The 25,547-nt window shown below is 48.6% G+C and overlaps 8 protein-coding genes and 1 non-coding gene across 9 annotated transcripts; 5 read left to right on the forward strand and 4 right to left on the reverse strand.

The window, feature by feature from the left end:
- Positions 1–183: 183 nt before the first annotated feature.
- MCYG_01681 (uncharacterized protein) lies at positions 184–675 on the forward strand (the record flags this gene model as incomplete). The annotated part of the gene is made up of 1 exon (XM_002848701.1): positions 184–675. The coding sequence occupies one exon, from the start codon at positions 184–186 to the stop codon at positions 673–675; it is 492 nt and encodes a 163-aa protein (XP_002848747.1).
- Positions 676–903: 228 nt separating this feature from the next.
- On the reverse strand, positions 904–1,989 carry MCYG_01682 (PBSP domain-containing protein; the record flags this gene model as incomplete). Its single annotated transcript, XM_002848702.1, has 2 exons — positions 904–952; positions 1,124–1,989. The coding sequence occupies 2 exons, from the start codon at positions 1,987–1,989 to the stop codon at positions 904–906; spliced, it is 915 nt and encodes a 304-aa protein (XP_002848748.1).
- Positions 1,990–2,766: 777 nt separating this feature from the next.
- MCYG_01683 (stu1) lies at positions 2,767–7,162 on the forward strand (the record flags this gene model as incomplete). Its single annotated transcript, XM_002848703.1, has 5 exons — positions 2,767–3,222; positions 3,293–3,411; positions 3,478–3,722; positions 3,782–4,586; positions 4,642–7,162. 5 exons carry the CDS (start codon positions 2,767–2,769, stop codon positions 7,160–7,162), a joined length of 4,146 nt encoding a protein of 1,381 aa, XP_002848749.1.
- A 1,844-nt stretch (positions 7,163–9,006) lies between these two features.
- On the reverse strand, positions 9,007–10,389 carry MCYG_01684 (aerobactin siderophore biosynthesis protein iucB; the record flags this gene model as incomplete). The annotated part of the gene is made up of 2 exons (XM_002848704.1): positions 9,007–9,333; positions 9,403–10,389. The coding sequence occupies 2 exons, from the start codon at positions 10,387–10,389 to the stop codon at positions 9,007–9,009; spliced, it is 1,314 nt and encodes a 437-aa protein (XP_002848750.1).
- Positions 10,390–11,852: 1,463 nt separating this feature from the next.
- On the forward strand, positions 11,853–16,118 carry MCYG_01685 (multidrug resistance protein 1; the record flags this gene model as incomplete). Its single annotated transcript, XM_002848705.1, has 3 exons — positions 11,853–11,954; positions 12,008–12,968; positions 13,027–16,118. 3 exons carry the CDS (start codon positions 11,853–11,855, stop codon positions 16,116–16,118), a joined length of 4,155 nt encoding a protein of 1,384 aa, XP_002848751.1.
- Positions 16,119–16,466: 348 nt separating this feature from the next.
- MCYG_01686 (cytochrome c oxidase polypeptide VI) lies at positions 16,467–17,139 on the reverse strand (the record flags this gene model as incomplete). Its single annotated transcript, XM_002848706.1, has 4 exons — positions 16,467–16,588; positions 16,643–16,760; positions 16,830–16,875; positions 16,940–17,139. The coding sequence occupies 4 exons, from the start codon at positions 17,137–17,139 to the stop codon at positions 16,467–16,469; spliced, it is 486 nt and encodes a 161-aa protein (XP_002848752.1).
- Positions 17,140–17,510: 371 nt separating this feature from the next.
- MCYG_10521 lies at positions 17,511–17,582 on the reverse strand. Its single transcript has one exon. It is a non-coding gene; the product is annotated as a tRNA-Ala (tRNA).
- A 1,154-nt stretch (positions 17,583–18,736) lies between these two features.
- On the forward strand, positions 18,737–19,967 carry MCYG_01687 (elongation of fatty acids protein 3; the record flags this gene model as incomplete). Its single annotated transcript, XM_002848707.1, has 3 exons — positions 18,737–19,159; positions 19,254–19,536; positions 19,600–19,967. The coding sequence occupies 3 exons, from the start codon at positions 18,737–18,739 to the stop codon at positions 19,965–19,967; spliced, it is 1,074 nt and encodes a 357-aa protein (XP_002848753.1).
- A 3,632-nt stretch (positions 19,968–23,599) lies between these two features.
- Positions 23,600–25,336, forward strand: MCYG_01688 (conserved hypothetical protein; the record flags this gene model as incomplete). Its single annotated transcript, XM_002848708.1, has 1 exon — positions 23,600–25,336. The coding sequence occupies one exon, from the start codon at positions 23,600–23,602 to the stop codon at positions 25,334–25,336; it is 1,737 nt and encodes a 578-aa protein (XP_002848754.1).
- Positions 25,337–25,547: the final 211 nt, after the last annotated feature.

The following is a 25,547-nucleotide window of genomic DNA, read 5'->3' on the forward strand; positions in this document are numbered from 1 at the left end:
ATCTATAACGGTGATGATAGGGGTGCTGGCGGTGGCCTGGGCTCTAATCCACCACGCGACCGCCCACAGGGAGATAAAAAACGCTCGAATGTTACTTTCAGGGAGAGGTTACTTCACCCTGCGGGCCAGGAGGAGAGGTCTACGCAGCGTTCTGAGCATTCAGACCCTTATCAAAGAACAGACATGGAAGGCCACGGAAAGAGAAAGGGAAATGCTAGGCAAAACCCTGAATACTCAAATCCGCAGTATTCAAACCCTCCTAGGAGTGACTTTACGGAGTCGGGCCATGGAGATGCCTACCAGTATGGAGAGGACTTTACGGAGTCGGGCCATGGAGGTTCCTATCAGTACGGAGAGGACTTTACGGAGCCGGGCCATGGAGGTGCCTATCCGTATGGAGAGGACTTTACGGAGCCGGGCCATGGAGGTGCCTATCAGTACGGAGGGGGCTTCAGTGCACAGGACGCATATCTGCAGTCACCAACACCTGCGCCTAGACCGGAGAGAAGCAACGCATACCCATTATCAAGCTCATCTCGACCAGGCCAGCAGGCCAGCATGGAGCTTCCTCTCCGTCCAAGAGACGAGGTTCGGTCCTCAAGGTCTGAGAGTTCCAGAGGGGAAAAGTCTAAGTCCTCGAAGAATACAACTAAGAAATCGTCACGCAAGAAATGAGGCGACTGAAGGCAGACGCTCTATCTGTGCCAACACTCGAGAAGTTAGTGGATGAAGATGGAATGATAGACTCGACAAATTATTATGAATCATCATAGAGCAGGTCTCTAGGTGGAAGGAGGATACGAAATTGCTTCATACGGGAAGTTGTCTGTTTTATACTTGTTTTTGTTCTGTTGCCTTTTTTCGTTGTTCTTTGTTTCTTATCTTTTTCTTTATTGCGTCTAGTTATATCTGTGTTTTGTATGTCCAAAGTAGTTCAATCTCAGTTGTTTCTCTAGAAATAATGTATATGACTCAGTAAGGATGATATATACAAGTATAGGAAGTAACAAAATAGCTAATAAAGATATGAAGTTAATCCGCAATATATACTGACACCAATATAGCGTTATCCACAATAATCTATCCACAGTTCTGGTCCTTGGGTTTAGAGCCACCAACATACTCAGCATAGTCGATCCACAGGTCAAAAATGTCTTGGCCGAAAAGCCCGTTCCAGAAAGTTTCACCGTTGACACCACGATACCCCTGTCTCAGAAGGCGGTCATTAATCAAGCCCACGGCGCCCGTTCCTATCTTGACGTCCTCGATCCACTCGAGGAAGAAGGCAGTACTCTGGTAACCCGCATCCCAACTCTTGGGCAAGTCGTTCACGGAAGCCGGACGTTTCCAGTGAGCAGCTCCAAGGCCAGCTTTCAGGCGGACAAAGTCCGCAATACCTTCAATAAGGCCGGAAGGTGGTCTTGGAGCCGAATTTCCCGGCGGAGAGGTATGCTGGTAGCAGTGCACAAGCTCGTGTTGGATGACTCCGGCTATCTCGGCAGTCGTGTCTTTCAAGCCGGCAGTGTGGGCGATATAGGAGAGTGATATATGGATCTCCTTCTTGTTGTTGTCTGAGCTCACCCCGATAGTATAGGCGACTCCCTGGAAATCATGGAGAATAAAGGAGACCGAGGTGGTCGGAGGCAGCGACGGGTTAAACTGGATCCGCCCACCGGATGCGGCTGAGTTGGACGGAGAGGTATAAATATATTTAACAATCTCTCCTATAGCCCTCTGCATGACCGCATATGGGTCTGGAACTGCCTTGATAAAGGTGCTTGATGCCTGGTTGCCCAGGTCTTCAAAGTGAAGACGCAGCGTTGGTTTGGGTACAGCTGGTGCAGCAGAGGCAGACAGAGGATGCCCACATCCCTCCTTTCCCCACTGAAGAGCGTTGTCAGAAACCTCCTTTTCGTCTGCTTCGACGCCAGCCCCTGGGGGAAGCAAGGAGGACGCGGGTGTCGGACGAACGGAAGAAGAGTCAGACATGGCTGCAGCTCTCAACTTGCACAGTATACTGTGTATGTGACGCATAGGAGGAGCAATATATGCCACAGACCCGAGTGATATATATCAGTTTCAACACCGCTTCGCCTTTCTTTTTCTCGCTCTCTTTTCCACAGGCTAGTCAGACGACAAAGATGTATGAATGTATAAACTTGAAAGTTAGACTCTAGGTTGCACTCAGCCGTGGAACACACATGACAGTAGTACTTGTGCCTGAGCGTCGGAACCGTGGTAGATACAACGAAATACTCACCCCGTCATCTCTGTAGCTGTTCTATCGTGTATCTATCCCGTATATCGTATGTCCAAGTCCTTGTAGTTTGGATGTTGCGAAAGGAGATGCTGAGTCAGCAGGTGGTCAAAACAACCGCAAAGACCGAAAGAGGAAAAAAGCAACATCAACGCCGCAAGAAGACGCAGAAGAAGAACAACAAACCCGCAAAACTCAGCAGTTTCACACTTCTTACTCTGGTCTCACAGGACTCGATTTAACACTCGTCGAGTTGCTCTCACGCTGCTCCGTATCATCAGTTCCCTCTCTCGTGTAACTACGAGGGTCTATCTACAAAAACAAGATTAGTTAAACCGGGCAGTTCGACCCGCACCATCAACAACAGCAACCCTTTTCTCCCTGGCCGCCACACCCCCAGCAACCGAGAGCCAAACCCAAGCTTTTTATTTTCTCATACGGACAAACACCCGGCGACCACTGGCCAAACGACTATCCCAAATGACATTTGCGATTGTGCGACTCTGACAATGGATGAACGAGCCACGGAGCTATTAGCTGCCCTGCGCAACACCTCCCTCTCTGTCGACGCGAAGATAGCATCGCTGACCAAGCTCAAGTCGGAAATCAAGCAGAGGAATGTTCCTACGTCTGCTGTGGGAGATATATTCGATGCCATTCGCCTGGCCATTGCGTCACAGCATGCCTCTCTCTCTGCTGGTGGCTTCTCCGCACTCGGTCATCTGCTGAAACGGCTCTACCTCCAGGAACAGACTGCACTGATCGCCAGCCAAGGGCGCCATACGTACTCGCTGCTGCTGGAAAAACTTGGTGATCACAAGGAGCGAGTGCGGGCGCAGGCATCCCAGGCGTTTGCAGACTTTTGGCAAGCATCACCCACCGAGACTGAGCATCATGTTCTAGAGGTTGCCCTCGTCGGCAAGAGCCCGAGAGCAAAGGAGACTAGTATGATGTGGTTGGTGAAGGTGTGCACTTGTCTGCCGTTATTTTATGCTTTAAATATAAACGCCAGCTGACCGTTCGGTTGTTATGTAGATGACAAAGGAGCGGGGGGTCCTTTTCCGCGCTCATGTCCCCAGTCTCGTGGTTGGCCTCGAAGATGCCGACAGTGCCGTCAGAGAAACGGCCAAAGCCGCCGTGATCGAGCTATTCCAGTAAGCAAGGCAGTGCCCGTTTTATGTCACTTGTTAATGCATACCCTCTGACTCTATTTTGTCTAGGAATGCGCCTTCAAGAGCAATATCAGACCTAAAGAAACAGATACAATCACATAATGTCAGGCGGTCTATCACTCTGTCAATATTTGCAGCCCTCGGGATCAATTCCATCTCTGATGCAGACCTTCCATCCTCCCACTCCGGAATGGCTGCTCGGCCAGGAAGCAGTTTCTCCCACCGTCGTGAGGAACCGCCAAGGCCCAACTCCGTTCTTTCAACACGCTCACATCCCAACCAAGATGGAAGCGGTATGCCTTGCCACTCCCTAAATTACTTGGAATTATAGCCGGTCTAACACTACTTCCAGGTCGAAATGATGACTCTCATTATGGTCTCTCAAGGCCTCCCAGAGGTGATCCACCCCGAAAAGATGCACTCTCGCATGCCGCCAGCATTGAGTCCCTCTCCGCAGTTAGCCTCGAGCCCGAGGAACCCGTATCCCTTGACCCTATTACTGTATACTCAAACCGAGAAGTAGACGAGATGTTCCGGGACATGATACCCCATTTTGAAGGCAAGGAAACGGAACATAATTGGCTACACCGTGAAAGAGGAGTTCAAACTTTACGAAAGTTGACAAAAGGGAATGCGCCACACGACTATCAGGCTCACTACCTGGCAGGTATCAAACAACTCTTAGACGGTATCCTAAAAGCTGTCAACTCGCTACGTACTACGCTATCGGCTGCGGGATGTTCTCTTGTCCAAGATATTGCTCGAGTAAACGGACCAGCTATCGAGCCAATGGTGGAGATCCTGCTTCAGAATCTTATTAAACTCTGTGGTGCCGTTAAGAAAATTACTTCTCAGAGTGGGAATATTACCGTTGATACCATCATCGGCAATATCTCTTACTCCACACGTCTACTTCAACACATGTGGGCTGCCTGTCAGGATAAAAACACACAGCCTCGGCTTTTTGCTACTGGGTGGCTCAAAACGCTCATGACTCGACATGCTAAGCAGAAAAACGCGATTGAACATAGTGGTGGTGTTGATCTGATTGAAAAGTGTATTAAGAAAGGTCTGGCCGATGCAAATCCAGGAGTTAGAGAGAATATGCGTGGAACTTACTGGGCTTTTGCACATATTTGGCCGGATAGAGCTAGAAGGTACGTTATTTCACCATATGATTGGCAGGATATACTTTCTAACCGCCCCGTATAGCATTATTTCTGAATTGGACACGAAGTCAAGGTCTCTTCTTGAAAAGGACTCAGGGAACCCGAATGCTGCAGCACATGCCTCAAACACTACTACCTCTCGCAGTGGGCAGTCGCAGACATCGTCAGCTACAAGGATGACTTTGAAAGAAACTATTGCTGCACAAAAGAAGGCTCGGCTAGCCGCAGCCAGAAACCTCCCTCCCCGCCCAGAATCCGCCCAATCTACCTTCTCTGAACAAAGACCTACCAGGCCCACTGTGCACAGACAACCCGCATCTTCCTCCTCTGTCCGAAACGTGGCTACTGGATCACAGCTGTCATCCTCCACATCATCTGCACAAGGAGGATCCCTTTCATCAGCCCCAATGCGTCCAGCCATGCGCCCTCGCAGACCAGAGTTAATGAGGCCGGCAACTGCAGATCCTTATTCTCGGAGGAATGCTCCCCTCAGTGCTCAATCAAAGATTTTAAGCCCCACTAACAGCCCGCAAAGGTCCAGCCCAAAAACGGCGCCTGCCCCCCGCACCAGGAATCCCCCAGCACGGCCCAAGTCTAGGATGGAAGGCGTAACTACAAATACTATCCAGAGAAAGGCTGCGGCGTCCGAGCCCCCAACAGTCCAAAGGGCCGAACCAAATTCTATCAATCTAATACATCCGGAGCCAGAGCCAGAGCCAGAGCCGGTCATTCCCACCTCTCAAGTAGTAGAAGAGGCTGTTATGAGTCCAACCAAAGCAGATGAGGAATTTACCATTGTTTTGCCTGATATAATTAGCCCAATGCAAGTTGAAGTGCCTCAGACTCCAGTTTCTGTTCCAACGGCCGCCGCAATTGAATCTACAGTTGAAAGCCCAATTGTGGACCCTATTGAAATACCACTAGAAGCATCAGTTGAAGCACCAAGTGAGACACTAGTTGAAGTGCCAATCGAGTCACCAGCTGAGGCACCTGTCCAGGCACCGGTCGAAGAGCCAGCTGAAATACTAGCTGAAGCACCGGTCGAAATACCAGTCGAAGAGCCAGTCGAATTGCCAACTGAAGTGCCACGTGAGCCGGCCAGTGCCTTGGATGAAACCCCGACCGAAACCCCAGCTGAAACTCCGGTGGAAACAGCAATTGAAATCCCAGTTGAGGCTCCTATCGAAGTTCCTGCAAACATTCCAGCCGCTATTGACCCAACCGATTTACCTAATGCAGATACAAATCTCACCGAGTCCTTCATTGAAGATATGCCCAAGGTCCAGCCAGAACCTCACAAAGATGCTGTTGTTATAGGCGGCCAAATTACTCCTCCCCGACAACGTCAACTTAGTACAACCCCTCGATCAAAGATCCCTACTTCTCCTACATTTCGCCAACATAGCAGGGAAATTACTCTCTCTAGCCCCCTTCGTACTCCACCAAGGAGCCATATTCGGCCCTCTGAACCAGAAATCTCTACCATTGTCAAACTATCTCCGCCATCTACGTCTGCCGATTCCAATGGAACGACGGCTCTTAAAGTATACGAAGACCCCCAGTCGCCTATCTCAAAAACTACCACTTCTTCACCTACAACACCACAAACAAACCGGCTAGTCTCGATAACGAAACCCCTCGAGATTCTACCTCTAAAGGAACCTTCGAGTACTAACCGCAAATATAACCAAGATACCCAGAGTATTGCTCCATTATCATACTCTCCACCAGCCCCTGCTTCTAATGAAAATTCCCATCGGCGATGGAAGAAAGTTGAAATATCGGAGAGACGAAGGAGCCTTAGTCCTCACTCAAAAGACCCTAACAGGGCCCAAGACATGATCGATAGGGGACTTATGAGGATCCGAACTTCCTCTCTGGATGTCCATGGGTACAGAAAATTTCAGGGCCTTATCCGGTACCACGAAACCATCATAAATGATGAAGCCAAGTATTCCCAAATCTTGCTTGCATTATTCGATGCGTTAGAATCTCCCGATGGAGACAAGGTTTCAAGCACAAGCCGATCTTTCGACTTGAAGACGCAAATTCTCTTTACCATACGGCTCATGCTATCTCAAAACAGAGAACACTTCTCAAAATTTTACTCCAGGGCGATGATATCGATCATCAAGACACGGAAACATTACGATATCACAAATCACATTGTATCGGGCCTTGAGGAAACTTCTGAAGACATTGTTCGTGCTTGCAACCCACAAGAGGTGGTCGATGCAATTCTTGACCTACTCGAAACAGAAGAGAAGTCACCAGAATCGAGCCGCATGGTATCTATGGGCACGTATGTGCTCTGTGGACTGTTACATCGACTAAACGATAAGAAACTCTACTTCAGTGACCCCGAGCTCGAACGCCTCGGCAAGTTCGCCAGCGAAAACCTTAGGAATCCCCAGCCCGATGTTCGCCGTGCAGTCATGGACTTCTGCCTAGAACTGCACGAGATGGCAAAGCCAGAGGAGAAATTTTGGTCCATTGTCAACTCCCCGGGAGAAGATGTTCGACCGCTCCTAACATACTATATCATGAGGAAACCCAAGACTTAGTCTGAAGCCTCATTCAATTTTCTTCATTTAAAAATATTGCTTTCTCGAACTACATATCTTGCACCATACCCTTTGACCTTGGACAATCCTATACTCTCTTTAATATCTCCCGACCAAATCGTCGAATTTTTCATCCCTTTTTGCCCCTTTAATATTTCACAATGCATGCAATGTATCGCATTCTGTACGCTGTCACGTTGTGAGATGAACTGGGGCATTTTCTAGCCAACGATGCTGAAGCGTCAGGATTGTATTATTTGTTACTAGTTTTTTATTACCCTTTTCTCCCCCGCATTTGTTTCTGGCTTCGCTAGCATACATTTAATTCCTTTCTATATATTCCTTTTCCCTTCTTCTCTTCACACTTCTGTTGCATTCAATTCCGTCCCCAGGTTTTCTTCTTCCTTTTTTTCTCTCTCCTGGGGATACTTGAAAACCTTGCTCGACATTAGCGATTCAGTCCTTGTTGTACCCTTGCCATTATTCCAGGCTACCTCTATGCATGCAACGGTAAAAAAGAGGAATGATATGTGTTGGAACCGAGGAGTTTGGTCTGAATCTGAATTCTGGATTGGGCAACGAAGGTTAAAAAGTGTTTTTTTCTTTTCTTTTCGTGGGCTTCCGTGTATGCAGGATGATATCTCTAGCTTCGGGAATTCACACTTTTATTCTGGTTGCTTACGGCGTAGGCAGATTCTGTTCAAGTATCTTGTATAGATTTATTGCCCCTTCAGATGGACGGGCCAAATGAAGTTTTATCTTCCGAGCTTTGATAGTAACTAGCTATACCCCGTGTACAGTCGTTCTCAAAATCAGTTTAACCGCACATACATAGTAATAGTTGTTTCCAGCCTCACTGCTAAGCTCCTGGCGCGAGTTATTCGTTGATGCACTCTTTATACCCTCCGAACGCTCTGTATTGTATATCGTCTCGGATATACATCGTAGGCTCATATCTCACAGTATGCAAGCGGCTCAAACCACTGACCATGCGCTGCTTCAGGAAGAGAGAATGTTTTCACTCGGCCTTCCTCTATAGTTGGAGGAGGGCTATGGGACGACGAGAATATATGGAGAACAAGGGGAAAAGGGACATCGTTGTGATCAACTGGATTGTATAATGCGGAGGAGGTGGCATCTACTAGGTACTCTAACACAGGGACGAATCCTCGAAAAAGACTATGGAACCACCATGATGAATATCTCGTTGAAGGAGGTATTGCGGCGGATGAATACCGTATTCTTGCTATTTTCGAGGGGCGTGGCCCTGAACGTGAAGTCGCCTTTGAGTCCCGTTTTTATAGGATTTCCACGACCATTCCTAGCGAATATTTTCCCGGAAGAAGATCGAATGACGCACTGGAGGATATAGAAAAAGCAATCAGTGGTTATCCTCATGCTTTTTCTACTCTTCAATACAGGTAGTAGGAGCGAAAGGAGCCCTTAGTCTAATTATATCATCTAAATGGGTTGATCCATCTGCTTTCTCCGTAACTTCTGCTGAGTTTAAGGATCAATGGCATGTATTATTCGGTAGATTATCATATACCTATGTAGTTGTAATAGTACTCTGAGGTAATAGTTTTCGTGAATGGAGTACGGCAGGTAAACATTGACCATACCAACATCAACTCTGAGCCAAAATTTGTAATATTGTTCAAACCGGTAAGAACTTCGTATATTATTAATTTATCTAGCAGTCACTAGAAACAACTGGTGTATTTTATATGGTTCTCAATGAGAACAGTTCCCTACGCTTGAGGGTATTTAAGTAATACTTTTCGTCGCGAGTTAAAGGGGGGGAGGGGAAATCCCAAACCGATGCCATATGCCTTTCAATAACCTCAAGAGCTTTCCTTATATTCAAAAGGAGGTTCCTGGAAGAATTTCTCCCTTGGACACATGATTAACGCAGCACGCTTGTGAGGAAGGTCAATAAACTTATTAATATAATATCCGTTTGCTTGGTCATACGCGAGGACCTTGGCCCCAGTTGCCCTTGGTTCGCCAACGACCAAGTTGGTCCGAGGGTCATCGAGGAACATGTAATGAGTTAGGCAGGTGTGCCAGGCCTTGACACGGTGAGGGCCACGGAAACGAGCATCTCCTACAAGGAAGTGTCGACCACGGTCATAGTCACCGGCATCGTAGTACGGCCCAATGGCGTCCTCCTATGTATGCAATCAGTATTACATTCACTTCATAACCATGTGTTTTTCTTTTCTAAGGTAATTGCTTACCTTGGCCCAATAAATTTCATAATAGGCGAAGAATGTATCATCAAACTTGGCTAGGACAGGGAACTGATGGAGATCCTCATGTATATTTCGTAGATATTGACGATGCTGCTCCAGTGTTCCAGTTTCGTTCCAACCTGCGGCAACCCTGGGATCATTCTGCCATACATGGAAATAGTTGACATGTTCCTCGTTGGTCCAGTCAAGCGCAACCATGGAGAATGTTTCCTTCAAATGTGGGATATAACGGCTGTAAATGGTAGAGCCTGGTGTTGGCTTCGCAGGGCGGATCGGGTGAGTGGTGTGAATCCGTGATGAAGGGAATTTGGTGGTTAATGAATAATCTAGAGCACGAGGAGGGAAATCCGATTCAAATGACGGGGAAACATCCGTACTTTCAGTCCCAACAACCCAAATCGGCCTGGGTCCAAAGGGGGAGCCGGCACCCTGCCAGAATGACCGCCGAAGGACAACTAGCTGGCCAATATGATCTTCGGAGGTAGGAACTGGCTGGCCTGGAGGTGCACTCGGCGCTGGGTGAGCGACTACCAGTCCGACGGCTTCAAGCTGACGAGCTAGAACATCACTCCCGGCACCGTTTAATGTAATTCTGAACACTTCAAGTTCCGGACGGACTGTGAGAATGCAATACACGACAATCCAGACCTGGCCGACAGTGGGAGTATCATTTCCTTCCCATTTGAAGTTAGAGATCGGATTCTTTTTGGCCCGGGCCCAGGCCGAGTTGTTATTGTCCGGGGGGATCTTTGAAGAATCTTCCATGCAGAGGTCCGTGAACGTAAGGCTAGAATGGTGAAGAGTTACTTTTTGTGGCTTCGACTCTGCGCCTGTCTCACCACATAACTGCACCCGGAGTGCCTTTGGGGTACAGCCAGGGGATGCTTCAACAATCTCATAGCCGGCATTCTGCGGTTCAGGTATGCGAACGAAAGGAGCACGCTCCTGTGAGAGTACAGAATAATTCGACATGATCAGTTATGTGTGAACAGTCCAGAAGTAGCCGAAAGGTGGGAGAGAGAGGTGAGGGGATCCCGAGGGTCAAAATATATTCGTTTTGATTGTGAAATATAGTCACAAGAACACTGAAATACGAATGCAATATGATGCAACTTAAAGAGCTAACGTTCTTCGGAGAGAGGAAAAGTGACGGTATCCGTGATATATCATGCCATTGAGGAGCGTTGGCGAAACCCACTAGTGGATAGTTGCTCCGGCCATTTCCATCTGATAAAAAGTCACGGAATGTAAGGTTTAGCAAGCCCCTGGACGCTATCCGTGACCGACAAACCCACAACAGGCCAGGTAAGCCATTCAAAAGTTTTTCCGTAAAAAAAACTGCAACGTGTCAGGGGTTGACATAGTTAGCTGGACACCGCAACAGGCACGAAACTAAACAACGTGGAGCCTTATCTGATGTCGTGTGAATTACTGGCAAGCTAATCACGCATGCCAGGGAGCAGTCGACTGGTGCTGTTCTTCCGTAGCCCCAAGATACATACCTATAGAACGGGCTGTGTATATACATGTAAAGAACAAACCTTGGGCGCTTTTTTTTTTTTCTCAGCGCTAAAAGTCAAGACAAAGTTATCAGATGGAAAAAAGTGGGTCAATCTCATCTTATCTCTTTTCCTTTTGTTTCTTTTTTTTCTTTCCTTTTCCCATGAACTTTTTTTTGGTGGAAGTCCGAGATTTCCCTTCAAAGGATGGAGACAGTGTCTCTTCTCATGTGGTGTCTGGCAGCCATGCCTCTGGCCTACTCTGTAGGAATACGGACTGACAGGAGGACAAGTGTTTCAGCTATCCCAGATCACCACGGCAGGCCCCTGGTCGAAGAAGACTCTCCTTGTGCCTCCCGCTCTCCCTTCGCCTCGTGTCCGAAGGGCATAGTATGTATTAGCATACTATGGATAATGTGAGGGTGACGACGATTTCACACTAAACCTGGGTTTGTGCAGTGACGGGGCTTATACCATGTCTTTTATCCCTGCAATCTGATAAAAGAGAAAAGTCTTTTCTCCCCCCTTCTGCTGGTCCCGCTGTGGGAAACCCACTCCGTGCCTAAAGAAAAGGTTTCTTCTGGCCGAGAATTTGCCTGGAGAGGCCTGCTGGAATGGTCTCCGGTATGCATGCGTTTAAACTTCTTTGCCCGTGATGAAGAGAGATTCTTCTTCCTTTTTTTTTTGCCGTTCCTATTACCCCCGGCACCCCGGCATTGTATATATATTATAATACGTTTTTTCCGGTGGGATGAGCTGTTATATGCTATTGATCCAGTGCCAGCTCCTCTCGCCCCAGAAATCCGATGGCTTGTGTTGGCTCAATTGAAATATCCTATTCGCCTGCCCATCTCTCACTCAGTTGATAGCTATCCTGTCGCTCCCCGGGTCCTTTGGCCTTTCATGGTTAATGAGAGTACTGGAGTGTAGCTCCCCATGGCAAAAGATGAGAAAGGCTCCCCTACGGGAGGATCGATCGGCGATGTCGCAGCAAATACTAGTAACCAGGTACAGCCACTGCCACAGGGCCAGTTAGAGGTATGTTCGAACCTCCCAGTTGGCCTGTCTCCTCTCTAACATATCAATTGAAGTGGTGGACAAAAACTCGGATGTTACTCTCTCGAGAAAATACCATAACCCCGACGTTTGGATACTTTCGACTGTTGTTTGGGACGCAACCTGAAAAGACGGATATCGCTCTGATAGTTATTGGAACAATTGCTGGGATAGGCGCAGGTATCCCATTTCCTCTGTTAGGCATCCTATTCGGTGCATTAGTCGATGACTTGAACTCGTCGACATGCTCGACTACTCAGGCTCCGTCCGGGGGCTATCAGGCTGCCATCACCACAAAGGTGTTGCAGGTCATTTACGTCTCGATCCTAAACTTTGTGTGTATGTACATCCATACTGGGTGCTGGAGCATGGTCGGCGAACGCCTGGTGCGACGTTTACGAACCAAATACTTCCACAGTCTTTTGAGGCAGGAAATATCCTACACAGACACTCTCCCTTCTGGAGATGTCACTTCTCGACTGGTCAGTGATATCGAAGTGATCCAGGCAGGAACCTCAGAGAAAGTAGGCCTGTTTATCGGTACTATCTCCTACTTTGTTGCCGCATATGTTGTTGCATTCCTCAAAGCTGCTACTATCGCAGCCATGCTCGTGTCAGTTGTGCCAATTTACTTCCTCATGGCCTTTGGAGGAGGACACTATATAAAGAAATACTCTGGCAGAATTTCAACCCATATCAACGCTGCCACGTCAATTGCATCCTCCAGCTTGTCACATATGAGCATTGTCCATGCATTCAATGCGAATGCGAGGCTAGAGACCTTGTTCGCCCACCACCTCGTCAGTGCAAGAATGGACGCTTTAAAAAAGGCCATTACACATTCCATACAGTTTGGCATGCTTTATTTCGTAGCATACGCATCGAATGCGCTTGCATTCTGGCAAGGGAGCAAAATGATTGCTGATCTTGCGGACGGTAAACCCTCCAATGTCTCGGTTGGCGCGGTCTACACCGTTATATTCGTTTTACTTGATGGTTAGTATTCTCACATTGATAGACTTGAGAATAAATGTCTGATAATACTATCGTCTAGCTTCGTTCGTCTTGAGCCAAATGGCTCCGTTTATGCATATTTTTGCTTCCGCAGCATCTGCGGGTGATAGGCTCATGGCCACTATCAAACGCCAGTCTGCCATCGACGGGACTTCTTCTGAGGGTGACACATCCATTTCCCTGGCTGCGGAGGAAATCGAGCTTCATGATGTTACGTTCAGATACCCAGCTCGGCCCGAGGTTCCTGTTCTGCAAGGTGTGAGCTTCAAGATTCCTCCAAACAAGCACACTGCCATCGTAGGAACCTCAGGAAGTGGAAAATCGACTATTGTAGCACTCCTGGAACGACTATACGATCCTATCACTGGCTGTATCCGCGTTGGAAATCGGGACCTGAAGGAAATCAATGTCCGACATCTACGTGGGAGCATCGGGTTAGTTCAGCAGGAACCAAATCTGCTTGATCGATCTATACTGGAAAACATTGCCCATGGTCTCGTTAGTTCATCGCAAAAGAAACATGAACATCTTCTCTCCACCTTGTTGGACTCCAGCCTTTCCGACCTTACGGAGAAAATGCGTCAAGGTGCAAGCGAAGACGAAGCTGTAGCAGAGCATGGAGATCTAGTTCGAGAGATTGTCAATCTCGCACGCCACGCGGCTACGCTGGCGAATGCGATCGACTTCATCAACTCATTGCCTGACGGTCTGGCGACAAGAGTAGGAAGTTCTGGTGCAGAACTGAGCGGTGGTCAGAAGCAGCGAATTGCCCTTGCTCGTGCCCTTATTCGTGATCCTCCGCTGCTGCTACTGGATGAAGCCACGGCAGCACTTGACTCTACCAGTGAACGACTGATACAGGCAGCATTGAACAAGGTGTCTGAGAATGTGACGACTGTTTCTATTGCACATCGACTGGCTACTGCTAAGGATGCCGACAACATCATTGTTATGCAAAAAGGAAAAGTTATGGAACAAGGCACCCATATGAACCTCGTAGCACAGGACGGGGTGTATGCTGGTATGGTCCGGCTGCAAAACCTAGGGAAGTTCAGCTCCTCCAGCTCGATCATGACCGAATCTACTCAGATTGATATCCATCCCGACCGATCTCTTAACACTACCGATACGTTCGTGAATAAAGAGGAGGCATTGGCCGCGGAGCAACGTGCTCTCGACGAAAAAGAGAAACCTGCCCAACTATATATACCTAAAGATGCAGAAGCTGTGGATGCCGAGTCTGAAGAGAAGAAGCAGGAGAAGCCAAAGCAGGGTCTACTGGCCACGATGAAGGGGTCATTTCCACTTATTCGTCCGAATCTTCTGCTTATCGCGCTTGGCCTGGCTACCTCCATCATGATCGGAGTCAGTTATACGGGTGAAGCCGTCATATTCGGCCACACGGTAGGCAGTTTGAGCATCTGTAGAGGCGGCCCAAGCATTCGTTCCAGTGGTATGCTCTTTGGTCTGCTCTTCTTCGTCCTTGCGGTCGTCAAATTTACGGCCGTGATTGTGAATGGAGCTGCATTTGGTTGGGCAGCTGAAAAAACGCTCTATCGAACACGGGTTCTCTCGCTGCGCTCACTTCTTCGCCAGCCATTGGAATGGCATACGGCGGATGGACGGACGCCTGGGCTATTGATTGCTCACGTTACGAGTGATGCTTCGGCCCTTAGCAGCTTAACAGGCACAACCATCGGAGTTCTGTTTTCTACCGTTGCAAACCTATTTGCAGGTGTTATCTTGTCACATATCATTGCATGGAAGATAGCGGTAGTCCTCCTAGCTACCCTACCAGTCCTACTCGCTTCCGGTGTCCTTCGACTCCGTGTAATGGCTCAGTATCAAAAGAAGCATCAAAAGGCATACGCAAAGGCGACGGCCATTACTGTCGAAGCAGTTGATAACATCAAGTCTATTGCAGCATTCTCTCTCGAGCGTGAAGCCTATAGTGTCTTCAGCCGCTCTCTGAAAGCTCCATACAAGTCGAACATGAAGTCAGTCTTGTATGGAAACTTCTGGCTCTCGCTGGCATACAGTATCAGCACGCTGGTATATGCACTGGCATACTGGTGGGGATCGCAGCAGATTCTGTCCGGAATGTATACCCAGGTTCAATTCTTCATCGTCCTGCCTGCACTGCTGTTCAGTACGCAGTCGTGTGGCCAGATGTTCGCCCTGGTACCTGATATCTCCAAAGCCCGCATTGCAGCCTCCAACATCGTCGATCTCCTATCCATCAAACACGACGGAGACGAAGAATACGAACAGGCCGGCTCCAAGGCTGCCAGACACTCTGATCCACGATTCTACATGAATGAAGATAAGCCCAGGGACGTGGAAGCCCAGGTAAACACCACCACTCCATCGTCTTTCCCTACAAAGGGCATGGGTGTTCAATTCCGCAACGTCCACTTCCGGTATCCTTCTCGCCCCAACCAGCCTGCACTGGATGATTTGACCATCAACATTCTTCCAGGCCAGTTCTGCGCACTGGTCGGTCCATCCGGCTCCGGTAAATCGACCACCTTTGCCTTGCTGGAGAAATTCTACAACCCAGCTTCTGGCTCCATCTTCATTGACGGGGTAGATATAACCAAACAGTCAGGCGCTTCCTTCCGGGATACCATCTCCCTCGTACCACAGGAGAACGTCATGTTCGAAGGCACAGTGGCATTTAACATCGGCCTAGGCGCCCGTCCAGACGTGGAGGCGACACAGGAAGAAATCGAAGAAGCATGTCGTCTGGCGAATATACACGACACCATCGCCGCGTTGCCTGACGGGTATAATACTGTCTGTGGACAGGATGGGAAACAGTTCAGCGGCGGTCAGAGGCAGCGGTTGAGCATTGCCAGGGCGTTGGTGAGAAAGCCTAGACTGCTACTGCTGGATGAATCGACTAGTGCACTCGACGTTGAGAGCGAGAAGCATGTACAGGATGCGTTGGTGAAGGTAGCACGTAAGACGACTATCGTTGCTATAGCGCATCGGTTGAATACGATTCATCGTGCGGATAGGATCTTTATGATTGAGGGTGGGAAGTGTGTTGACCAGGGGACGCATGCTGAGCTGGTGGAGAGGTGTGAGAGTTATAGAGCGAACGTTATCCACCAATCGTTAGATACGTAAAAAAAAAAGAGTCGAGGATGCATGTAGATAGATTTTTCACCATTTCTGAACATATCTGACAGAATATTTTAGAATGGTATACGGATAGATTAATATATAAAATGGCTGGTACTTACCTGTAGGGCGTTGTGTATTTGATCAGTCTATCAAAAGGAATTCCATTCTTACCACCTGCAAAAAATATACATAGCGTGACAAAAAGGAAAAGTAAACCCGAGAAAAGAGAGAGTATAGACAGGGGCAAAAAACAAGTAAGAATTGTTTTATCTATATGTAGACATGTTACACAGTAAGAGTAGTGGTTATTCAGATACAAAAAAGAGAGGGATGCAAGCGATAAATGCCACTCTACTTGGACTCTTCTGGGTATAGTTCCTCCTGGAGGACGATACCGAGTTCCTCTCGTAGGTCCTTGAGTTCTTCGAGGTAGACTTCGTACTGGGACTTGTTCTCAACCTTTGATCGGATACCTGGGCTCCGAGTTAGACATATATGCAAGAGTCAACAGGATCAAAGAGACGTACCCTCGAAAACACGGACGGCGGTGGGGAAGTCGTTGACTCTTCTGGCAGCCTTGAGAGCGGCGGTCATGACGGCGACGGATGGGACGAGATCGTAAGCAAAGGCGTTGTTAAGGTTTCTCTACACAGCGTATAATGAGTCGTCATGGTCTGGAGAAGATAAAAGAAGATACCGGCGAGTATAGCTAACCTGCAGCTCGAAGACGTCCTGTACGCTGTCGAATTCCTTCTCATATCTACTTTTTCGTCAGTACCTCCGTTGAAACGTCGAATTCTGCTTGAAAAATACAAGAGACGAACCGGGCGGAGAACTGCTCAAAGGTCTCCTCGTCGTGAGCACCGCTGTATCGCATGGGGGTGGTGCTGAATGCGCTGGCTCTGAGGACCGGAGCAGGGACGGCGGCGGATACTCTGGCACGAGCGGCGTATGGAGCAGCCTTGAAGAAGGAAGAGGCGGCCGGAGCGCGCGTAGCGAGACGGAAGAGGGTTGTGGAAGCCATTGCGGGTGGTCAATTCGACGCTCGGAAGACGGAGTAAGAGCTGTACGGGACGGTGTTAGTGCCAGACAGGGCCAATTGAGGGCGAGAGAGGGAGATAAAGCTCACGGTGGAAGCGGTCGGGATGTGGTTGTTGTTTGCTGTGACGTTGAAAAAGGAAGATTTTCTGGCAGGTTTGGATGTTTCTTGGTGCGGGTCACGGGACCGTCACACCACTCACGGTCATAGTATAAATAATATAACAGCTGCACAGGACGGAGCACAGCATATATGCTACGGCTAAACAGGATGCCAAAAGCGAGCAGGAGTAGTAAAAATAAAAAAGACGGAATATACCATAGAATAGATGGGTGTATAGAAGAAGGGCAAAAAAATGGACTGTCAGGGAATCGAACCCTGGACCACCCCCATGCTAAGGGGGTATTATACCACTAAACCAACAGCCCGAGTCGATGGAGATGCTCGACTGTAGATTTATTGTCAATAGATGGACTTGAGAGAGTAGTAGGCAGAGTAGAGAAGAAGAGAAGGGAAGAAGAGTAGAAGAGAAGAGAAGAAGAGAAGAAGAGAAGGGAAGAGCTGGAATTGGCTAGAGTAGCAAGTAGTTGAGTAGTACATCTGCGCTTGTTATGCTAGCATCTGCTTGCCCATGGCTCCATCGTATACTATACACAGCCTATATAAGCGGTGCAGCGACTCTGAACGTCATCACGTATGATCTTTAGCCGAGTGGCATGTGTTGTATCATCGCTGCCAGTATAGTTACAGTTAACTGTAAGCTATAGATACTAGAATATAGCAACTAATAAGAGTACTAAAGGCGGGATGGGAGTAATCTTCTATATAATCGGTCATACATACTGTGGTTGTAGAGTTCTCACATGACCTGATATGAACTCATGTGTCAAGCTTTCCATCTTACTATGATACATCCATACTTCTACTCTTCTACTCTTCTATAGGCTCGCTTGTATGCCTCTCATGCTATATACTCCGTGTACATCTTCATCTTCACCCCTATTCACCCAGCCAATCAGCGTCGTGCCTCGGAAGCAGCCGCAGCTGACTAAGCTTTAATATCTCAACCAAAAAAAAAAAAAACTCCAACTTTTTTTTTTCTCTTTTCTGGTTTCTTCTTTCCCTTCAGCTTTCTCTCTTTTTGCCCTCTCGATCTTCTTCTTCTTCTTCCTCTTCTTCTTCTTTTCTTCTTCTCTCGTAATGCTTGCTGCCTAACTCCTTTTAATCCTCTTTATCCTTTTTTTGGTCCTCATTTCTTAGACGGCTAGAGAGACTAAACAACATCTCCAACAAAAAAAATAAACCCCTATTTCAAAACATCAAAATAATCGCGGCCTCGAACCTGCCATTGAGGCTCTCTCGCGCCTCGACTTGGTCTTTTCTCCTTGCCGGCAGACTCAGACCTACTTCTGCTTTGTTTTTCGGGCGTCACTTTTGGGCGCTGCTCGTTTCCGCCGCTGCCGTCGCGCTTGGTAGACCGGGTTTCCCTAGAACGAGGCGATACAAACATAGATCTCTTTTTTAATACCTCTGTTCCTATCGATAAAGGGAAAAGGAAAGGGATACAAGCGTAATAGCAAAGATGTCCGTCAACCTGCTCTCGAACGTTCCCCTCTCCATCTCCGCGCCCTCGATAGATCAGCCGTTTGGCGTGAAGCTATGGCCCATCTTCGACTCCGTCTTCACCTCGATCATGGGCTATTCGGCAGATGATTTCCGGTTCGTCACGAATGAGACGCCCATGTCGACGCTCAAGGCTACCAGCATCGCCCTGATATCCTACTACGTCATCATCTTCGGTGGCCGTGAGCTGATGCGCAGCCGTCCGGCCATGAAGCTGAACGGTCTCTTCATGGTGCATAACTTCATATTGACGGCCGTCAGCTTCCTCCTACTCGTCCTCTACATCGAGCAGCTGTTGCCCACCTTGGTTCGGAAGGGTACTTTTCATGCCATCTGTCACTACGACGGCGGTTGGACTAAGCCGTTGGTTCTCCTCTACTACGTGAGTGCACCATCATCATCCATCCCCCTGTCGAAACTTTTTTTTTTTTTTTTTGCTATATCCGCTACTTCCGGCTGCTAACAGAGGAGTACAGCTGACCTACCTTACCAAATACCTTGAGCTGCTTGACACCGTCTTCCTGGTTCTCAAGAAGAAGCCTCTCACCTTCCTACACACCTACCACCATGGCGCCACCGCCTTGCTCTGCTACACCCAGCTCATCGGATCTACCGCCGTCTCCTGGGTGCCCATCACCCTCAACCTGGTTGTCCATGTCGTCATGTACTGGTACTACTTCCAGAGTGCCCGAGGCATCCGTATCTGGTGGAAGGAGTGGATCACTCGTCTCCAGATCGCCCAGTTCGTCATCGACCTAGGTATGTACATTATACCTTTTACCCCTCCCGGTTTTACTAGTTTGTTATGCTAACAGCCGTCAGGGTTCGTTTACTTCGCCTCCTACACCTACTTCACCTCGACCTACTTCCCATGGCTGCCCAATGCGGGCAGGTGCGCTGGTGAAGAATTCGCCGCTTTTGCAGGTCTCATCATCCTCTCTTCCTACCTCCTTCTCTTCATCTCCTTCTACCTCGCCACCTACAAGAAGGGAGCCAAGTCTGGTCGACCACGCCGTAACACCGGAACCCAAGCTGCCATCGCCATGAAGAACATGGAAGTCCCTTCGGTTGGCGGCCGCAGACCTTCTGCTTCCTCCAATGGCTTCGCCAACGGAAGTACTTCTGCCAATGGATCCGCTGCCACCACCGCCCGTGCCAACGGACCCGTAACCAGGTCAAGAAAGGCATAGGCCACATCGACTGACTGAACCGGGGTGGCTTCCTTGACGTTTCATTTGACATTGCATATGAATATTTCTGCGATGGGCGTGTATTAATATACTTGAAGATTATACGAAAAGGGATAAAGGCTTGTTGGACTAGGCTCATACCTCCTCCAGCTTGGTGGATGCTGACGGACGCGACGGTTTGGTTTGGTACGAACGCCGGAAACGATTTGAGATGGCTTTTATATAAGAGGGTGTGCTTTTTCTGCGCCCCATTCATACACACACACTTACCTACTTCTTACGAAGGACATGCATGAACAAGTCTCCTGTTGGAAAAAAAAAAAAAGGCATACATATACATAGAAAGGGAGAAGCGAGCAGAGCAAAGGAAACGAGAGAGAAGACAGCGAATGTCCGCTCCCTTTATACATCCTATTCTATCCTTTCTCCGTCCTTTTGACCTCATGCTTGCTAACCACAAATACTTACTATTACCTACTAATTACTTCTTTTCCTCCCAGTTACCTGCATTTGCATTACCCCCTTTTTTTCGCTCTCTTTCCCCTTTCTTTTATCCTACCTATTCTTCCTGTACCTTTCTTTCGATTCTTTTCTTGGGTATAATGACTGGAAATCGAAAACACTATTCATAGCTTCACCTTTTCTTCACCTTTTCTTTCCCTTGTTCGGTTTCCTTTCTATGTTTGTATTCTATGTAGCGGTGGGCGACGGTGGATTGGATGCAACTGTATTAATATTATCAGCGAGTCGAATGCCTTTTTATATCGTCTTTCTACTCCCATCCTACTATTATTCATATATAACGAGCTATAGCCATGCCCGGCATCCCTCCTAGCCCATATAACGGCCCATTATGCATATATTGCAAGCAAGCCACCTCTCCACTCCCAACGGCCTCAAAAAGAACCCTGACTCACTTCGGTAATTTAACCGGTCCATATCTATAGGAGATTTTTCTCACTTCTGCACGGATGACATACATCTGCAGACTGCAGTGCTTAAGGCGCTTAATTACCCTCAGTATAGACGGGGTAAGACTTCCATGTAAGACGACAACTACATGTCTATACGTCTGAAATTCACCAGAGTCAGGGGAGCAAGACATTTTACTTATAAACATTAGAGACCCTCGCTAGTTACATCTTTTCAAGTCAAGCCGCTTGCTGGCATGCTGAGACGCGCGACCGCCGGGCTATATAAGCCGGCGTATATAATATCAGAAGATAGACAAGCGTGCAACACAGTTACATAGTAAGCCTGCATCTCCGTTACTACATATGCCTATCTAGACACTAGTTGCTTTGTTAATTACGGCTCTAGGCTTCGTGAACAGGCGAGGTTGATCGTATATCTCTGTGCCTTCACCGAGTTTTCATCATGGCGTTGATCGGTGCATAGTTCATCACCATACATAAATAAATCGTATGCTCGATAGATAAAAGGAATATACCAAAAAAAAAAAGAAAGATGCCATAATAACGTGGCAAGACGGCGAGAAGACACCTAGTCGAGCATCAGTGAAGCCAGCGATGTCATGCAGCCATGGCCCAGACGTCTCTCATGGCGCATAACATCGTCTGACTGATAGCCTCGTACGGGTATACCGTTCACGATATGCTATCGAGCAGCTTCAACGTCTTTGCAACTCCGTATACTATGTAGTATACTGGAAACTGGTATCTCCACCAGGGCCAGCCAAGCCGGAAAAGGTCTTTCTCGAAGGAACGCTCACAAAAGGAAACAGAGCAAGAGAGAGTCTCTCTGCCCACTTGGATTCAAAACTATCAGCTTCGCATCCACCCAGCTATCCATGGCGTTTTAGCCCCCGTGCAACACGCAGGGAATCGGCTTGTCTCATCGGCACCAGGGGCACGTCAGGCCAAGGGGGCCTGCACTGCATGCGCCAGGGGGGAGACAACTGTACCTGGCCATGGTCCAGCATCTCCTGCAGGATAAGCAGGTATCCCACAAGTCATAGCAGCAATCGACAGATATACACAAAGTACCTGAATGGAATCGAATTGAATTCCAAAGGGCGGGCTTTCTAGCTTAACTATCTAACTAGCTACCCGTATTCGCCTCGCACATTTCGCCCGTTTCGCGTGAGTGGCCGCTCGCTTGCACGATAGCAAAACGCTCGATGTCGCCTTTTCCCTCTGGTTCCTTTTTCTTACGTCCCGCATGACCTGCAGAGCTCTCTTCCGAATGACCTATCTGGCATGTCACCTAGTGCTCTCGGTGGCGCTTTTCCTCAATCATCGCTGGGCTAGCTGGTCGTCCAGTCAGGGGCCTCCATCTATCAAACCTGACAAGGGCTGTGCGCTTGCATTTGCATGCATCTTCTCTCTCGTTCGTTCGCGGGATAAAATTGCGCTGAAGCTCTACCATCTCCACTCCGTTCAAATCCCCGTGGAAGAGAGCGGATGCGGTTTCTCTTGGGTGGCTCTCTCCACTTGCTCTCGAAAAGTGGCATATTACCTACATACATAGTATATATATACATATGCTGGCCCATATATACATGCGTAATGGTACCAAGGCCGCCTTTTGTCTTTTCGCTGGGACGGTTCCGCTCCTGTCCCTGTCCCTGAACCCTAACTTCTTTATCACGGCAGAAGAGAGGCGAAATATCAACTTTATAGACATATTTATATACGCAAAGAAGCATATACAACGGAGTTTACATGATCCAACAGTCGACAGCGAGTATATACTTTCCGTCCGTCGATCATTCTTGCTGAGCCAAAAAAAGGATCAGACCTAGAGTCCCCCATGTCGACCAGACCTCTTGTATAAGTCGCATGTTTCAAACCAATTTTACCCTTTTTCTTACTTCTAATCTTACTTATGAACCAGCTTGATACACTCGCGCTCTCTTGACTTCTACTTACACTCGCTTCTTCCCGATGCTGCCGCTGGAAAAGTGTGCATGAAGACGGTGGCCAGGAGCATCACCCTCCCCCCTGCATCCGCTCCTTCAACTTCATCTTTTCGTTCTTTTCCCTCCTCTATCAGAGGCCAGGCTGCCCTCTCTATCCCTCTATCCCTCTATCGCTTCTCTCACGGTCAGACGGGGCCCTGCTCGGACCAAAGGACCCTTCCGCCGACGCCTGGCGTGTTTGCCCTCTGTTCCCCAATTAGGCTCTCCAAATCTTCCTCAAGGGGTTTGGCGACGTTAATTTACTTCTTCGACAGAATAGACAGGAAACGGAGTGGGCCAATATCGTTCCTCACCTTTTCTTTTTTTTTGCCTATGATTGTTTCTTCTTCTCCCACCAGACGTTCGACTCCATAAACTAGGACAGGGAAGCGCTGGATGGCTTCGGTCCCACTGCTATCCCACACACCCCTCTTATCGCCCGACATTTTTTCAGTTTGCCATGGCCTCCGCGTCACTCCAGTCACTTATATCTAACGAGAAGCTGGGCGAGAGTATCCCGGCCGTGTCTACTTCGCTGCATATTCACCCCATGCCACAGACCAGGTATGAGTCTGACGAAGAGGAGGAATCAGAACTAGATATACCCGCTTCCCGTGATGATCGGTTCTTTTCAACCCCGGATGCAGACAGTGATATAGGGATAGGCAGCTGTGTTACGACAGATCGCGGTGTGGGAGGTTTCGAGTTAACCATGCCTCCATCCGAAGAGGAGCACAAGATGCAGCATAGACGACAGGGGAAGACCACTCCGCAGCGGTCGTCTGTCTACACCGTCAGGCGTATAAGTGGATTGACACTTCTGCCGCCGTTGCAGACATCGGCTGAACAGCTGCAGCAACATCAACGGAAAAACGAAAACGCCAGTAGATCGAGAAGTCCGTCTACAACACCACGAACTCGAGCTGAGAGACCTGCCACCATGATATTCGAACATGAGGAGATAGATTCCATCTACTCCGAGCCTGCATCGGACTACGATGATGCTAGCAACGACATCTGTAACGACAGTGACTTGGGTGACGAGACAGACATTGACATCCATGATGGAGGAGCCATTGATGAATCGTTCTTCGTCGCTACTCCGGTTACATATCACCTTCCCAAGGGCAGACCTAGCTTAGTCTCCATCTCTCCGCCACCATCACAGTCCGGCCGTACGCCTAGAATTCCATCACAGGCTGAAGATCTGAGTCCTAGAGCACAGAAGAAGCAGAAAAAGCAGAAAAAGCAGAGCACCTCAGCCTCCCTGGAACGGACGGATTCAGTCATCAGCAGAAGTTCTAGCACCGCCGGCAGTATCAAGAGGACTATTCAGCACCTGAAGCCCAAGAAGAATGAACCACACCGATCAACATACGTCCCTTCGGAGCGGTCCCCTGTATCCCCGTCTGCGGCTATTAATGCCACTTCTCCCATGCTAGGAAGCACACCTCCTGACTCTGCCAAGTTCTTCACCGAAACCACGAAACACAAGCTAGCTCCCCCCGATAGTCGACGACGGTCACTAGTACCCGGCCAGCTACGAAGCGGAAGACGGGATCGAAACGTATCAGAGCAGACACCTCCACCAACGGACTCTGAAGCACAGAAGAATGCACATAACAAGCCCTCACAAATACAGAACCAGGGCCATCGAAGACGAGCAACAGAAAAACTACCATCCTTTAATAAAGTGGCATGGACACCGGCATCACCTCCAGCCTCTCCGTCTGAAGATAATTCCACGTCACTTGGTTGTCCCCTTCCAGCACCGCAAAAACTGCCTGTCTCAGTCCCCGAACCGCTTCCGTCCCCAGGCATACGCAAAACCAAAACCTTCCAGACACCGTCCCTTAATAATTCCCTAGATCAATTACCCGTTCCTCGCAGCCGTGCCCGCACCCGCTCCATAAGCAGCATAGCCAGCACCGCAAGCAAATTCAGCATTCCAGCCTTCGACAGCGCCTCCCTAAAGGCAATTGCGCAAAAGTACCAAAACAGAACAACCTCTCCCTTGCCCGGAGCCGCCTCTCCAACCACGTCAACCTCTTCGAACCTTCGACCAGCCGGGTCTGACAGCCCTCGCCGCCCATCAGACTGCGGCAGCACCATGTCCGAACAGCCCAGCCTACTCCGTCATAATAAATTCCTTCGGACAATGTCAACAACCAACCTCAGCATGCTTATGAGCGCACATGACACCATTGACGAAGATAGCATGGGCACTCCTTACCAGAGCAAAAGCAGTCTGGGGCGGAAATCAAAACGCTACTCATCTACTTCGAAATCCAGCGTTAGCACGGGCAGGTCCGGCAGCACTAGCAGCAACGCGCATATCCGGTCGAAGAGCATCAAATGGTTTCAGGGCACGAGCGAGAGCATGACGCTTGCTGGAAGCAAGCTTGGATCCATGCTGAAGAAGAAATCCGTCGCAATGCCGAGCTCTTAATACAAATCACTACATACATTAACTTATAATGGCCGTGTCGTGCCGCGCCTTGATTATATTATATACCCTTGTCTAATTTTCTTTTGCATCTCATCTCTTCTTACCAGAAAAATAAAAAGGATAGGATCTCCGGTTGTGGGTGGATATTTGTCTATCTCTTTTCATCTTGTCTCTTTCTACATCGCTCCCTATACTCTCACCATAATGATCA

The sequence above is a fragment of the Microsporum canis genome, genomic scaffold (genome assembly GCF_000151145.1).
Source record: "Microsporum canis CBS 113480 supercont1.2 genomic scaffold, whole genome shotgun sequence".
Taxonomy (NCBI): Eukaryota; Fungi; Ascomycota; class Eurotiomycetes; order Onygenales; family Arthrodermataceae; genus Microsporum; species Microsporum canis.